Below are 15152 nucleotides of genomic sequence, written 5' to 3'. Positions count from 1 at the left end.
AGCCAGGTGGATCTCTGTGAGTTCAAGGCCAGCCTGGACTACCAAGTGAGTTCCAGGAAAGGCGCAAAGCTACACAGAGAAACCCTGTCTCAAAAAACCGAAAAAAAAAAAATTAAATTCTCACTCTAGCCCTAGGAGATAGGCTAACACTCTCTCTCTCTCTCTCTCTCTCTCTCTCTCTATATATATATATATATATATATATATATATATATATATATATATATACACACACACACACACATATATATATTTGATGATCTCCTAGAGTCATTTTTTAATTACATTAATTAATTCCTATGTATCTGTGTTCCTGTGCCACAGCATTCCATGGGGATGAGAGGACAACTTGTGGGATTTGGTTCTTTCCTCCCACCATATGGGTCCTAAGGATTGACTTCGGGTACCAGGTTTGGAGGCAAGTGCCTTTACCTAATGAGTCATCTCACCAGCATTCCTGGAGTCCCAATCATTAAAAAAAAAAAAAAAAAAATAGATGTTACGAATCCAGTTTGCCTTCTTCTGCAGCCACTTGGGTCCAACAAGAAAAGCAGCGTCTCATTCCAGCAGGGTTTCCCGACTAGTAAGTGAGGTGTTTGACAGGAGGGACAGGGTGGAAGGGAGCAGTTCAATGTCAGCCTCCTGTTGCAGCTGTCATTCCACACGGCCCTGAAGAGCATCTCTTTGGTCTATTATCTTTGGTTTTGGAGAAGGAATTTGGTACAACTGACTACCAGAGATTTGAAATTGAGATGCATCCTAAGGTCTGGGCCACTGGATCTTGAGTATTTCCCAAAGAAAGGTCCATTTTGTTAAAGGCTTGATCCTCAGAGGTGCAATACAGCAGTGGTTCTCAATCTGTGGGTCGCGACCCCTTGGCATGTCAAATGACAGAAAGCTGATTAACATGGTGTGGGAGAAAACCTTTCCAGTAACAGTTTCATTACTATATAATTCACATAGCATACAATTCACCTACTTAAATAGTCTACTAAATGGTTTTTAGATGTGCGGTTCTGCAGCCATCACAATTTTGGAACTTTTCATCACCTCCAAAGAAATCTTATACCTTTTACTGGTTACTCATTTCCCACTCAGCCCTAGCAGCTGCTGGCCTCTTTTAATCTGCTTTTCTCTTTTTATAGATTTGCCTATTCTGGACATTCCCCACTGATAGAACCACACAATTCATTCTTTTGAGACAGGCTTCTTTCGTTTAGTATATTTTTAATGTTCATGCATATTGTGGTATTTATCAGTATGTTTCTTTTATAGCTGAACATTATTCCATTTCAAAGATATACTGTTGGGGATTTAGCTCAGTGGTAGAGCACTTGCCTAGCAAGTGGAAGACCCTGGGTTCTGTCCTCAGCTCCGACAACAACAAAAAAGCCTTTCTTCACATATATATATATATTACATATATATGTATATGTATATAATATATATATATATATATATATATATATATATATATATATATATATATTTGAGATAGGATCTTATTATGTAGCCCTGGCTTGCTTGGAGCTTACTGTTAGACCAGGCTATCCTAAAACTCAAGAGATCTGCCTGCCTCTGCCCCCACTCCCATTCCCAATGCTGGGAAGGTGTGAACTACCATGCCCAGCATTGTTGCCTTTTTAAAAATGGTTTTTATTTTTAATTATGTGTATGTGTGAGGGGAAGGATGTGAATGAGTACAGTTGCCCTTGAGGCTAGGAGAGTGTCAAAGTCTCCATAACTGGAGGTACAGGTGGCTGTGAGTTGATAAGGGTGCTGGGACATGAACTCAGGTTTTCTGCAAGGGTGCTATGTACTTTTAACCTTGGAGCTATTTCTCTGGCCCCTTTTGTTCTTGTTCCAGAGGGTCTCAAGTAGCCCAGTAACCTTGAACTTGCTGTGAAGATTGGCCTTGAGCTCTTGATACTCTGCCTCTACCTTTCAAGTGCTAGGATTACAGGTGTATGCCACCACACCTCGCCAAGAGACTATGTCATCATGCTGGCTTATATTTTAAAGCTATTTTTTCTGTAGAAAAGCTGCATATACAGATATAAAGAAAATAAAAACTACTATCTAAAGGTAGCTACTATCTAGAGGTAGCCACTATTATTAACATGAGTGTCTCTTCATTCTGGATATAATCTATGCATATATGCTTGGCAAATGGAATTTTACTTTATGTGAAGGATAGAGGACAATTTGTAGGGGTCAGTTCTCTTTTCCACTATGTGGGTTCTAGGGAACTGATTCAAGTCATTAGTTTTGGCAACAAGCACATTTACCTGATAAGCCATCCTGTCAGTTCTATGGTATATTCTTGTGTGTGTGTGTTCATGGTTTTTTTTTTTTTTTTGTAATTCTGGGGATAGAAGCCAGGGACTCACCTATAATTCCCCAGCTTTATCTAGGTGTTTTTGTTTTTTAACGATTTAGTGTTGTTTTTTGTTTTTTGTTTTTTTTTTCCTCCGAGACAGGATTTCTCTGTGTAGCTTTGTGCCTTTCCTGGAACTCACTCTGTAGCCCAGGCTGGCCTCGAACTCAAAGAGATCCACCTGCCTCTGCCTCCCGAGTGCTGGGATTAAAGGCATGTGCCACCACCGCCCGGCCGATTTAGTGCTCTTATCCAAACTTTACTGGTTTTGTTGTTGTTTGAGACAGGGTCTCACTATGTAGTCATGGCTGGCCTGGAACTCACTATATAGTCCAGATTGGCCTCAAACTCACAAAGATCTGCCTGCCTTTGCCTCCCAAGTGTTGGTGGCAGACTTCTGGGAAGACAAACAAATCTCTCTTCACCCTAAATAGGGAATAAATGACAGACCAAAGCATGATACCATCAAAGTCCAACTTGGTGAACCACTCATTGGAGTTACTTACAGGGGCTTAAATGACTCAAAGACAACTGCATCACTAAAGGTGATCCCTGCCTGTGTGACAGCTTATGAAAGTTGGAAACCTAGAGCACACTGTTGTGGAATATTCCTTTACACTGTGTGAAGATGTGTCACTGTGGCTGGTTTAATAAAACGCTAAATGGTCAATAGGTAGGCAGGAGGTATAGACAGGACTTCTGGACAGACAGAGCTCTGGGAAGAAGAAAAGCGGTGTCACTAGCCAGACGTTGAGGAAGCAGGATGGGCAGTGCAGAGGAAAGGTAACTGAGCCACGTAAAAGAATGTAGATTAAAAGATATGGGTTAATTCAAGTTATAAGAGTTAATGGGACAAACGTAAGCTAAATCCAAGCTTTCATAATTAATAATTCTGTGTCATTTTTTTTTTGAGCTGGCAGCCCAAAGAAAGTCCATCTATAGCACACTGCTGTCTGCAGGCAACCCAACAGGTTGCAGAATCCTTTCCAAGTGGCTCAGCTGTCTTTGTTTCTTCTATGCAGTTCATCGGGTCTCTTCTTCCAGGCTGCTTTGGCTGGTCTGTTTCTGCTGGACTTATCTCTGCTTCTTTAAAGCAGCTGGGCTTAGCTGAAAGTGACTCTCAGAAGTCTTTACTCTTTATATACTTTTGGGGGAGGGAGTGGTCTAGTGAATCTAGTCAGTTTCAGGGACTTCCTGAAACTTTTTTTGGTTTTTGGGTTTTCAAGACAAGGTTTCTCTCTGTAGCCTTAGCTATCCTGGAACTCGCTCTGTAGACCAGGCTGGCCTGAAACTCACAGAGATCCATCTACCTCTGCCTCTCTAGTGCTGGGATTAAAGGTGTGCACCACCAACATTCAGCTCTGGAACTATTTTGAGTTGGTAACTTCCTTAAGGAGCTTTCCTGCAGTATTTTATCTCCCTGTGGAATATCCTGTTGTTTCACATCCCTGAAAACATCTTAAGACATTTCCCTCTAAAATGGAAGATTTTACTCTCAGGTAACTGTTACACATAATGGAGTGTTGGGATTAAAGGAGTACACAATCAAGCCCAACGTGTGTGTGTTTTAAAGTAAACAACCTATATAAAATCATGTTATTTAAGTTGTAATACACAATTGAAAGCAATTTATCCTATGGTTCATGTTCTATGGGTAGAATGATGGTATCCCCTTTAAAACTCATATCGAAATCTAATCCCTCATGCAACACTATTAAGAAGCTCTGGCCCAAGAATGAGATTCAAACCCTTACAGAGTTTAGTGTTGAAGGGGTACTCTTGTTCTCCTGTCTCAGGAAGAGAACACATCCTGCACTCCTGGAGATGTAACAGCAAGGTGGGCATCCTGGAAGGAGAAAGCAGCCCTCACCAATATGAGCACAACCACCTTGAAATTTCCAGAATCCAGAATCACAAGAAATTAATTTCCTTTTTTTTTTTTGGTTTTTGAGACAGGGTTTCTCTGTGTAGTTTTGGTGCCCATCCTGGATCTCACTCTGTAGATCAGGCTGGCCTCGAACTCACAGAGATCTGCTTGGCTCTGCCTCCTGAGTGCTGGGATTAAAGGCATGGGTCACCACCACCCAGCTGAGAAATAAATTTCTGTTGTTAGAAATTACCAAGTCACTGCCAGGTCTGTCTCAAAAAACAAAAAAACAAACAAACAAAAAACCAAAGAAAAAAGAAAGAAATTACCAAGTCACAGGTACTTTGTCATAACAGCATAAACGGATTAAGCTTGACCTCATTTTCAAATTGATGAAGACCCCAAGTCCCAAGAAGGACCGGTTTATTCCACCTGTTAGAGACCCGCTGGTGAGAAGGCATTCAGAAGGTCAGGTCAGGTGGGGTCAGACGACCTAGAAGGCAAGGCTACTTTGTTAAAGCTGGTCTTTTACTTTCTGCCCACTTCCTCTCTCAGTCACCCATGATGCTTCCTCTGCCTCTTCCCAAGTCTTCTTTTCCCTCACTTCTGGAGAGGTGGATTCCAGGATTCCCCTCCCTCCACCCACATCGGTAGTTGGTACCATCTAAAGTGGTGGCCGTAGCAGCTAGCATAACCGTTGGGTGAAGGAGCCCTTATAAGGTCTTTCGACTCATTAAGACAGTTGTTTTTGCCTGCATCTTACAGCTGAGAATTTGAAGCACAAGAAGTAAGCTTGCCTGGGATGATACAAACAGCAGCCCGAGTTCCACCCTCAACTTCCACAGCCTGGAGAGCAGACAGACGCCTGCTGCCCTTTTCCTGACCCAGAAGTCGTCCTCTCTATTGGTTCTCGTCTTGTCTTTCTCCAGCCTGCCTCTCACATTTTTGGTCTAGAACAGAAATGAAAACCTGCTATCCCTACTACCTAAAACCCCACTTTCTGGCTCTTACCAAGTCCAACTTAGCCTGGGCAGGCCTGTCTAGATCTGTTCTCTTCACCGCACCATCTTTTAACTTTTCAGTCCTTGGAATGCACCCCTCCACCCGTTTTTCCTTTAAATGCTTAGCTGCTCGATTCTCCGACCTCCCCCCCCCCCATAAAGTCTTGGAGAAAAGCCCCGGGAGCTCGACCACGCTCGTTAAAGGAATTGTCGAAAAGCAACCGTGGTTTAATACTGTAAAGTGTTACAGATGGGAACCGTGAAATCTTGCCCCGGGCTTCTTCCAGGATGGGAGGAATTCTCCGGTTCCCTTACATTTGGCTAGTGTGTATCTTCCCCGAGCATCCTTAGTCACCGTGAGGCTCCCGGCTCACTACCGGTCCCGGGTGGGAAGGCACTGAAGGAAGGACGCAGGACACTTGGCTAGCCCGTCGGCCTACACCAACTTGGTGACCTCTCAAGGTCTCCTCCCGGCCGCTGGCGGCTCGGGTTCCGGCAAGGTTCGGCCGGGACCCCGCGCGGGTCCGGGAGCGGACGGCGAAGGAAGCGGGCGCCGCGGCCTGGGCACTTGCGGGGGGGAGGGCGGGACGGAGGGACGGAGGCGCCCGAGAAACGGCGGTCTGGGGAGCCGCGTGGACACGTTACTTGGGGCAGAGCCCCCTCGGTGCACAGCCACCGGGAACCCGGGTCCCGTCGGCCGCCCGCCCGGGCCTCCCTCCCGCTCCCCTCAGGAAACAAACAGCCTGCAGTTCCCGCAGCCGCAGCGCGGGCCGCGCGCCGGGAGCGAGCGCAGGCGAGGGGGGTGGCGCGGGCGGGCGCATCGGGGCTGGCGCCGCGCCCCCCGCGCTCGGCCCTCCCGGGCCTCTCGGCGCGGCCTCCCCTGCCCTCCTTCCAGCCCGGTCCGGGGTGGAGGAGCGGCCCCGGAGGCCCCCTCCGGGCAGGCTCGGGCGGAGCCGGACGGCCTGGCGGGAGCGGGCGCCGCGGGCCGCGAGCTCCTCATTCGAACCTCCCTCGCAGACAGTCTCCGCCCCACAATGCACCGGGGCGGGCAGCCTTTGAAAAAGCGGCGCGGCTCGTTCAAGATGGCGGAGCTCGACCAGTTGCCTGACGAGAGTAAGTAGCGTCTCGGAGCAGCCCTCCTTCCCGCCGGCGGCCCGTCCCGAGGTGGCACCGGCCGAGTCCGGCTGCCGGGCGGGTGGGGTGGATGCCAGCCCACCGCGGTCCCCCACCCGGTCTTCCTACTTCAGGCGCTTGCCGCCGCGTCGCCGCCTTTGTTATGGTGTCTGTTTTCTGGGGTTGTGCGAGCGCCAGCGCCGGAAACCGAAAGCCCGGGAGTCCAGCCTGTCCTGACGGAGTCGGCGGCTGCTCTCCCGGAGCGACTGCGGTCCCCGGCTGAGGTGGGCGAAGAGCGGCCCCCGGTTGCGGGCGCCGTCCTCACTGCCCGCCCGGTTATGTAACTCGCCGGTCGGGGGCCGGGAGGGCTCGGGCTGGGCACCCCGGACACAGCCCCTCTCCGTGCCCGGGCCTCTGATCGCATCCTGTGACAGCTCCTGCTTCTGCTGGCACTTTGTGATCGCTCCCCGCACCCCCGTGTCCATCGTGGAAGTGTTTCCTTCCGTGTCACACTGGGTTGGCCCCTTCCCTTGGGACTACAGGTGGCCGTGGACCTTTCCGGAGATGATCCAGCTTGGCTCCAAGTGTCGAGGTCGCTCCATTCCCAGACTCGCTTCTTAGTGGATGTGTCTTAAGCGTATGGGATGTCTTTACACGAGGATGTGAGCACCGCGGCATACATGTATGTTACTCTGCCTGATACTCACTCCTGTGCATTGCCTCACTTAACCTTCTTTACTCCACCCCTAAAACAGGATGTTCACCTGTATGCAGTCAGCCAAAGCACCAGTTCTGCTACCTAAGGTCAAGGGAACGATTTTGTAAATTTCATTTTGCACAAACTATTAAAAGACAGATATTTTATTTACAAAATGGTCTTGAATCAATATGGTCTATGTGGTATGTATTTGTAGCACTTGGTCAGAGTATACAACAAAAGATTTGCGGGCGTGGTGGTGCACACCTTTGATTCCCGGCATCAGGAGGCAGAGGCAGGTGGATCTCCGAGTTCAGGGCTGGCCTGGTTTAGAGAGCTAGTTCCAGGACAGCCAGGGCTACACAGAGAAACCCTTCTCAGAAAAACAAACAAAACAAAAACAAAACTGAGCAGTCTGTATTTAGAATGACTGTATTATTTTTTATAACATAGGAGTATTTTGTTTTTAACCATTTGGAGTTCCCCAACAGGAAGTCAGGACAGAGAAACCCTATCTCAAAAAGCCAAGTAAAAGCTCGATCTCTGTTCAGCGTATCTGTGCACAAGGCAGATACACTTTTAAAGGGAGATCCAAGGTACTCCTAATTCTGTTTTCTTAGTATATTGTTGTCAAAAGTTGAGGTTGCCAAGCTGATGAAGACTTGTATTCAAAGTGTTTCTGTTTTAGCTTTGGTTTAGACCAGTGCTAAGTCTCAAAAGAACTTTCTCAGTGATGGAATACTCACATTTCTGGTGTCCAGCAGGGTAACCACTGGTCACATGTACCTATGGAACACTCCACATGTGACCAGAGTGGCAGAGGTGCTGGTTTTTAATTTTTACTTAATCTTGACTTATATTCAAATAGCTGGTGATTACTGTGTTGATAGGCCATATCTATAGACCATCTATGAGTTTTATTGTTTTTGTTTGGAGAATATGGTTAATTGTTACTTAGGATGCTTGCAAATAAAGATAAGCCTAATAAGCAGAATGTCACCTTCCATCTGAAGAAATTTTTCTAAGCTGGGCACAGTGACATGTGTGTTACTCTCACACATGTGTGTTGAGACAAAAGCATAGCTCCAAGTTGGAGGCCAGCCTGGGCTGTAATGTAAGGTTTTTCATCTTCAGTGACAGGTGTGTTTCCATACCTCTGTGTAACTTCTCAGGGGCTGTCTCACTTGCAGTCACACATTTGTTGGTGTGATTGTTTGGTCAGCAGCCCACCAGAGCAGAGCCACTTAGGTTTTTGTCTTATGCCTGCTGTGATGGTTAATTTTGATAGCTTGATTGAATTGAGAAATACCTTGGAGACTAGTAAAGCACACGCTAGGTGTGTCTGTGAGCGTACCTTCAGGAGAAGAGTTTTTCTTATTGGTGTTCTTGGTGCACACTTGAGGCTTATATTGAGGTTCAGATATCAGCTACACAGTTAGACTGTGTATCACCTAATCGTTTATATTACCATATAATGTCTCTGGCACTTCGTTGGGGGAGGTGTGTGCACGTGTGTCTTCTTTAGCTAAACTACAGCTTTGTCAAAAGCAGGAATTGCACATTTGATTTGTTATACAATGACACAAACAGACTTAAAGACTTGGCTAAAATGGAACTGAATGAGGAATAATATTATTAATTAAAATAGAGCATGATCTTGGAAAGTAAAAGTAATTTCAGTTTGCTATGAAAAACACAAAGCTTTTTTTTTTAAACCCATTTTAGTTAAGGGAGCCATATAGTACATTAGTTAATAGTCCCAGTAACATCAGTAATAAAAACTATCATTTTCTGAGTACTTACTGTGACCAGGTGTTTAAAAAAAAGCTCTAGCGCTCCTTCCCTCCCTCCCTCCCTCCCTCCCTCCCTCTCTCTCTCTTTCCCTCTCCTTCTCTCCCTCCCATATATATATATATGTAGTTTGTTTGTTTGTTTTTGCTTTCTGCTCATTTGATCTTTCCTTCAGTTGATGTAAGTACATGATTTTTACATGTGGGCAACAATCTTTGCTCGAAGCTTCTATTCTTGAACTCTTGCTATTTCACATCTCCTCTTAGATGTTGCAGAGGGATCATCAGACTTAAAGAGATCACAATGTATCTCAGAATTCCACCCTAGCTAGCACTTAGGTGTTTCCAGTAGCTCCTGTCTTAGTGGATGGTTACATTGTGTATTCATTCCTGTGACTGAGCAGAAACCTAGTTATCTTTTCACTTTCTTCTCACTTCCCATATTTAAGCATTTACCAAGTCTTGGAGCTTTTACCTCCTGTATGTGTCTCAATTGTTACTTTTTACCATCACCTAGCCCAGGTTGTCACCATTTCAGTAACCCACTCCCTCCCCATATATGTAGGTCAGAAGGATCCTTTCAGAGCAGAAGCGTCTTTCTCCTATTATCTTGTATTTTAATCCTGAGGCAGAGTCTCCATATATATTATCTCAGGCTGGCCTGATTCAGTTTGTAGACCATGCTGCTCTTGAACTTGGAGCAGTCCTACTTCTGCGTCCTGATTGCTAGGATTGCAGGTGTGTGCCATCATTCCCAGCCATCCTCTTATTTAAAACTTTTTAGTGGCCAGCTCTAAGACCCCATGTTTCCTGGCTGCTTCCACTTCCCCATGTATTTTGTGCCTCTCCTCATTCTGTCTCTGAGTTAATTGGGCTGTTTTCGTCTGGGTCTTTGCATGTGCCGTTCTCCAGGCTGTTCCCCTTTCTCCACTCCCAGTTAATTTCTGCTTACTCTTTAGAGTGCCTTGTTGAGATTTTAAACATATATTTATTTTGTTATCTTTTATTATGTGTATATGTGTCTGCATGTGGGTATGTGCATGTGTATGGGATGCATGTAGAAGCTAGAGGTATTGGATGCCCCTGGATTTGGAGTTTATAAGCATTTGTGGGCCACCCAACGTGGTTGCTAGGAACCAAACTCCAGTCCCCTGGAAGAGCAGAAAGTACTCTTAACTGCTGAGCCATCACCTCTCCAGCCCCCAATTTAAGGTTTTGTGGTTATTTTTTGTCCTCTGTGACAAATATGTCTTCTTGAAGTGTTTCCATACCACTGTGTAACTTCTCAGGGACTCTCTCACTTGTAGTCACACATTTGTTGGTGTGATTATTATTTGGTCAGCAGCCCACCAGAGCAGAGCCACTTAATGCTTTTTCCTCATGCCTGCTGTGATGGTTAATTTTGATAGCTTGATTGGATTGAGAAATATCTAGGAGCTCAGTGAAGCACACCTGTGTGTCTGTGAGCATACCTTTAAAACCAATTAGATCATGAGGCTCAGACCTAATAAATGGACTCATCTCTTGGTGGAGTCATATGATAGCATTATTGTAGGTGGGGAAAGGTAGGAGGTGGGGCCTAGTTGGAGAAAGTGGGTGGTGGTGGGGGGGTCTGCCTTTGGTAGTTATATGTTACCCTGGCATCTTCCTGTCTTCCCTTTTCTCTTCTTCCTGGCCATCACATCAGTCCTCTGCTTTTCCATACCCTCTATACAGTGATGAAGTCAACGAACCTTTGGGAATCTCGAGCAAAATCAACCTTCCCAACTTTAAGTTATTTAGTCAGATATTGCTGTCACAGTAATTGAGAAATAACTAGGAATACACCTGCATCCCACCTCTAAGCACAACCCCTGCTTTCCTCTTTCTATTCAACTCCCCTCCCCCAGCACAGTGGCCATTTTCTCCATCAGATACTCAATCTAAACTAATTTCTCTGGGCTTTTTTTTGGGGGGGGCTAGGTTTCTTCTGCTTGGCCTCCCATGTTGTGACCTGCTTTTTGGGGTGGTGTGGGGGTTCTTCCTGATTTTATGGCTAGTTCTTTTCAGATGTTATCTCCTTGGAAGCTTTCCCTAACTCCTGTTTAAGTTCTTTATAGTAACTGTCCTGAAGTATAATTGCTGTTCTGTGTAGTTATTTGCTGTATGTCTCTTTCCACTAGAATTCAGATTCCATGAGAGTGGAGGCTTTCGGTGGTAACTGCCTATGGCAATCATCCGGTAAATACTGGTTGAATGTTGAATAAATGGAACTGGTTAGAGCAGGATTCTAACTTAACCACATTCACCTGTAAAATTCATGTTTTTAAACTGATGAGTAATTTGGTCAGTTAATGTAATGTGAGCCCATCTGAAAATTAGCCATATGTTATATACATTGTCCTAAGCACTTTTGCTTATATTTACTTGTTTTCTCTCTGAAGAAACAACAGCACAGTGAGCTGAGAACCTTTTGGAAAATAACATAGCAAGGGAGTAGCAGAGCTAAGATCTACACAGTAGTCAGACTCAATGTTCTAGACTTAGGCTCTCTGCTTAAAAGATTATTTTTACCTATCTGTCGTTCGTTCGTTCGTTCGTTCGTTCATTTGTTTTCTGAAACAGGGTTTCTCTGTGTAGCCCTGACTGTCCTGGAACTCAGTCTGTAGACCAGGCTGGCCTCAAATTCGCAGAACTCCACCTGCCTCTGCCTCCTGAGTGCTGGGATTGAAGGTGTGCACCACCATGCCCGGCAAAAGATTTATTTTTAAGCATGGGTTGGGGGAGTATATGCATATGAATGTAGGTGCTCACAGAAGCCAGAGGCTTCAGATTCCCCTGGAGCTGGAGTCACAGATGGTTATGAGCTGCCCGACCCCGGTGGGAAACTGAACTCGGTTCCTGTGCAAGAGCAGCGCAGACTCTCAGCTGCACAGCCATCTCCTGCTGTTGCCATCTGTACTGCCTCTTAGAGCGAGGGAAAGAAGTTAAAGGTAGTAAGTCAGAACCCTCAAGGTAGGGTTCCCACCTCTGTGGCATAGAAGTGTGTGCTCTTGTGACCTCTTAGACCTCTTTCTCAGAACCTGTTCAAACCCTTTCAGAGGAGCTAATTCATAGTTTGTCCTCCCACGCTCCTCCTCCCTGTCATCTGCTTCACTTTGTCTGTAGCTCATTATCTCCTGGCTTGTGCTTGTTTGTCCCCCTAACTTCCAGAAGGCAGGGACTTTTGACTTACTTCCTTGCTGTGGTGTCTACTGCCTGAGCAGGAGCTACCGCTCAGCACATACTATATATATATATATACCCATGTTTTCCTGGCATGGACTGTATTTTCCTTGATGTGTGTCCACCTTACTGTTTCTTGGGTGTATTTCATTTGAAGCTTGCTAGTAAAATTTGTATTTGTTTGTTTTGTGTTACTAGGGATTGAACATAATAGGCAAGTACTCAACCCAGCTGTATCCCCAGCACTTCTAGCAAAGTTTTATGGCCTTTTCCCTCTACTCCCTCACCCATGATTAATGGCCTTTGAACATAAAACCTCAAAACTCTTCTCCCTGCCTTCACTGTCACAGAAGCTGTAGCTCTGTGTTCTCACAGGGGGTTGGTTACCTGCCACAGATCTCCTTAAGAGTTTTCTTTCTTTCTTTTTTTTTTTTTTTTTGGTTTTTCGAGACAGGGTTTCTCTGTGTAGCTTTGCGCCTTTCCTGGGACTCATTTGGTAGACCAGGCTGGCCTCGAACTCACAGAGATCCGCCTGGCTCTGCCTCCCGAGTGCTGGGATTAAAGGCGTGTGCCACCACCGCCCGGCTAAGAGTTTTCTTAATAATAGATTCTGCGTGTAGGAGGAGCTCCCTGGTTAGTCTATTATAATTTCATCTAGTGACTCCCTCTACATTTATGCTAGTCCTTCTTGGGTGTTCAGAATTCCATTGTCCTGTATAGACCTTTAAGTATTGTATATACCTGCATTCTAGACTTTCAAGGGACTTGTTTTTGGCTATGACAGTCTCTGGATCATGTTTATTTTCTGTTTTCTCTGTTCTGTTACCTCTTCTGATTTTTGTTCTGATAATGTGAGTATTCTTTCTCCTTTCCTCTAGTGCTAGAGCGCTTTTGAATGAGGATGCAAAACTACGTCTGTTCCTATTCAGTCGTCGCCACCCCCCCCCCCCCCCAGCTGGGGACTGAACCCAGGGCCTTCCACTGAGCTAAATCCCCAACCACTTTTTTCTTCTTTTTCTACATTTTTCTCTCTTAGAATGATTTCCAGCCGCTGTCACAGTTTCCACAGGCCGGCCGAGTCTCTGAAGTTCTTAGCTCGAGTGCCAGGATCCTTACTCCTTTCCTTTCCCAGACAGGGCCAGGCTGTCCTCTGCCTTTCATGGGCTGGGATTTCAGACCTGAGCCCACCCCGGTGCCTGCTCGGCTGCTTGTTTTGCATATCCAACCGTCATGTCAAGCTCAAGATTGCTCAGACCAAGTGGAGCACTCTTATACATAAACCAAGTTCTTCTCCTTTAACTTTGATTATGAAATATTTATTGATTTGGTTTAGTCTGCTTGTTTTATTTTTGAGACGAGGTCTCACTGTGTAGCCTTGGCTGGCTTGGAACTCACCATATAGACCAGGGTGGCCTGAAATTCACAGAGATCTACCTTTTAAGGATACATCACCATGCCCAGCTGATTTGTTTTATTTTTAATTTCAGGCTCTTCAGCAAAAGCCCTTGTCAGTTTAAAAGGTAAGAATTATACTTTTCTAGATACGTATAACAATTTGGATATATTTTTCTTTTCCTTCTGTTATATGTGACTCATTGCATTCACTCAAGTATTAACTTTTCGCTGATAATTTTAAATTCATTTGCTTTTAGAAAATTTATCTTTGTTTGCTAGTAATTAAGAAAAATTTTCTACCCAGGCAGTGGTCGTGCACGCCTTTAATCCCAGCACTCAGGAGGCAGAGCCAGGCGGATCTCTGTGAGTTCGAGGCCAGCCTGGGCTACCAAGTGAGTTCCAGGAAAGGTGCAAAGCTACACAGAGAAACCTTGTCTCGAAAAAAGAAAGAAAAGAAAAGAAAAGAAAATTTTCCTAAAATTATGGATTAAAGAATATCTTCTTTTGTGTGTTTTTTTTTTTTTGTTTTGTTTGTTTGTTTGTTTTTTAGATGGCTTGGCACTCACTATGTAGACCAGGTTGGCCTAGAACTCACAGAGATTCACCTACCTCTTCTTCCTTTTTAAAATGTCTTGCTTAAAGAATCTCTTAATTAGAGCTGGGGTGAAGTTCAGCTGTAGGGTGCTTGTCTGAGCTCTTTGGTATCACTACTGTAAAAACATTCAAGAAACCTGTGCTGAGCTTACATGAATGTTGATCTCCCCCCCTTTCCCGCCCCCTTTCCTTTAAGAGTGTTGCATGTTCTCTGAACTAAAAGAATGAGATTTTTCTGCAAAGGGAGGAGGAGGAGGAGGAGGTGCTGGCAACCTGGACCTTAAGGACCTCCTGCCTCAGCCTTCATCTGACTTACATTTTTGTGGTTTGTTTTTATTTATTTTTGTAGGTTTGTTTTTTGAGACAGGGTCTCACTATATATGACTGACCTAGAGCTCAGTATATAGACCAGATTAGCCTCAAACTTGGGTAATCTTGCATCTGCCTCTCAAGTACTAGGATTATAAGAATGTACCACAATAGCAGATCTCCTTAGTTAATTTTGTCTTTTGAAACAGGATCTTATAGCCTAGGTTGACCTGAAGATCCTTATGTAGCTGAGGCTGGCCTTGAACTAATCCTACTGCCCCAGGCTTCCTAGTGCTAGGATTATAGAACCACCACCACACCTGCTCCAACTAACTTATTTCTTAGGGAAAAAAATTAGAGAAAGCTGGTAAGCAACTATAGGAAAATAAGAACCATCCTATATATATTAATCTTAGTTTTATTGTATCTATATTTAAACATATGTCTGCATCTAAACCTGATTCTTTACAAAAATTAAACTCATTCTTCTTTATTTCATATATCTAATAATTTAATTGATAGGGCTTTTTCTGATTTTTGCACAATTCTGAAGACATTTCTTTGAATTAAGAACAGCCAAGCATAGTGGCTCATGCCTGTAATCCCAGCTATTTTGGAGGCTAAGGCAGGAGGATTACTGTGACTGAGGTCAGTCTGGGCCATAGGAATGTACCATACCATACTAGATTAATTTTCCTATGTTGTGTTTCACATATTGAAGCAAAAATCATTTAGAAAAGTCCCCTAGGTGTGTAGCCCATGCTGCAGTCTCAGTATTGGGACACATAGAGCAAAAGGATCTCTG

The 15152-nt window shown here is 44.8% G+C and overlaps 1 protein-coding gene and 1 long non-coding RNA gene across 4 annotated transcripts in view; one reads left to right on the top strand and one right to left on the bottom strand.

Moving 5' to 3' along the window:
• Positions 1–246: 246 nt before the first annotated feature.
• Positions 247–5914, bottom strand: LOC131925247 (uncharacterized). The gene is made up of 3 exons (XR_009383196.1): positions 5561–5914; positions 4574–4737; positions 247–874 (listed from the first exon to the last, which is right to left on the bottom strand). It is a non-coding gene; the product is annotated as an uncharacterized LOC131925247 (long non-coding RNA).
• Positions 5915–6181: 267 nt separating this feature from the next.
• The window catches only part of Lin9 (lin-9 DREAM MuvB core complex component), a 51301-nt gene continuing 42330 nt past the window's right edge, over positions 6182–15152 (top strand). Inside the window, exons 1-2 of one of the 3 annotated variants that reach the window (XM_059280578.1) lie at positions 6182–6358; positions 13537–13569. In XM_059280578.1, the coding sequence (XP_059136561.1) occupies positions 6280–6358; positions 13537–13569 (112 nt within the window). In that variant the 5' untranslated portion in view covers positions 6182–6279. Of the gene's footprint in view, positions 6359–13286; positions 13570–15152 lie in introns of those variants that run through there. The other 2 variants (XM_059280579.1, XM_059280580.1) reach the window with 2 other exon arrangements.

The sequence above is a fragment of the Peromyscus eremicus genome, chromosome 15, assembly GCF_949786415.1.
Source record: "Peromyscus eremicus chromosome 15, PerEre_H2_v1, whole genome shotgun sequence".
NCBI classification, from domain to species: Eukaryota; Metazoa; Chordata; class Mammalia; order Rodentia; family Cricetidae; genus Peromyscus; species Peromyscus eremicus.
This window is presented reverse-complemented; position numbering and strand designations above follow the sequence as displayed.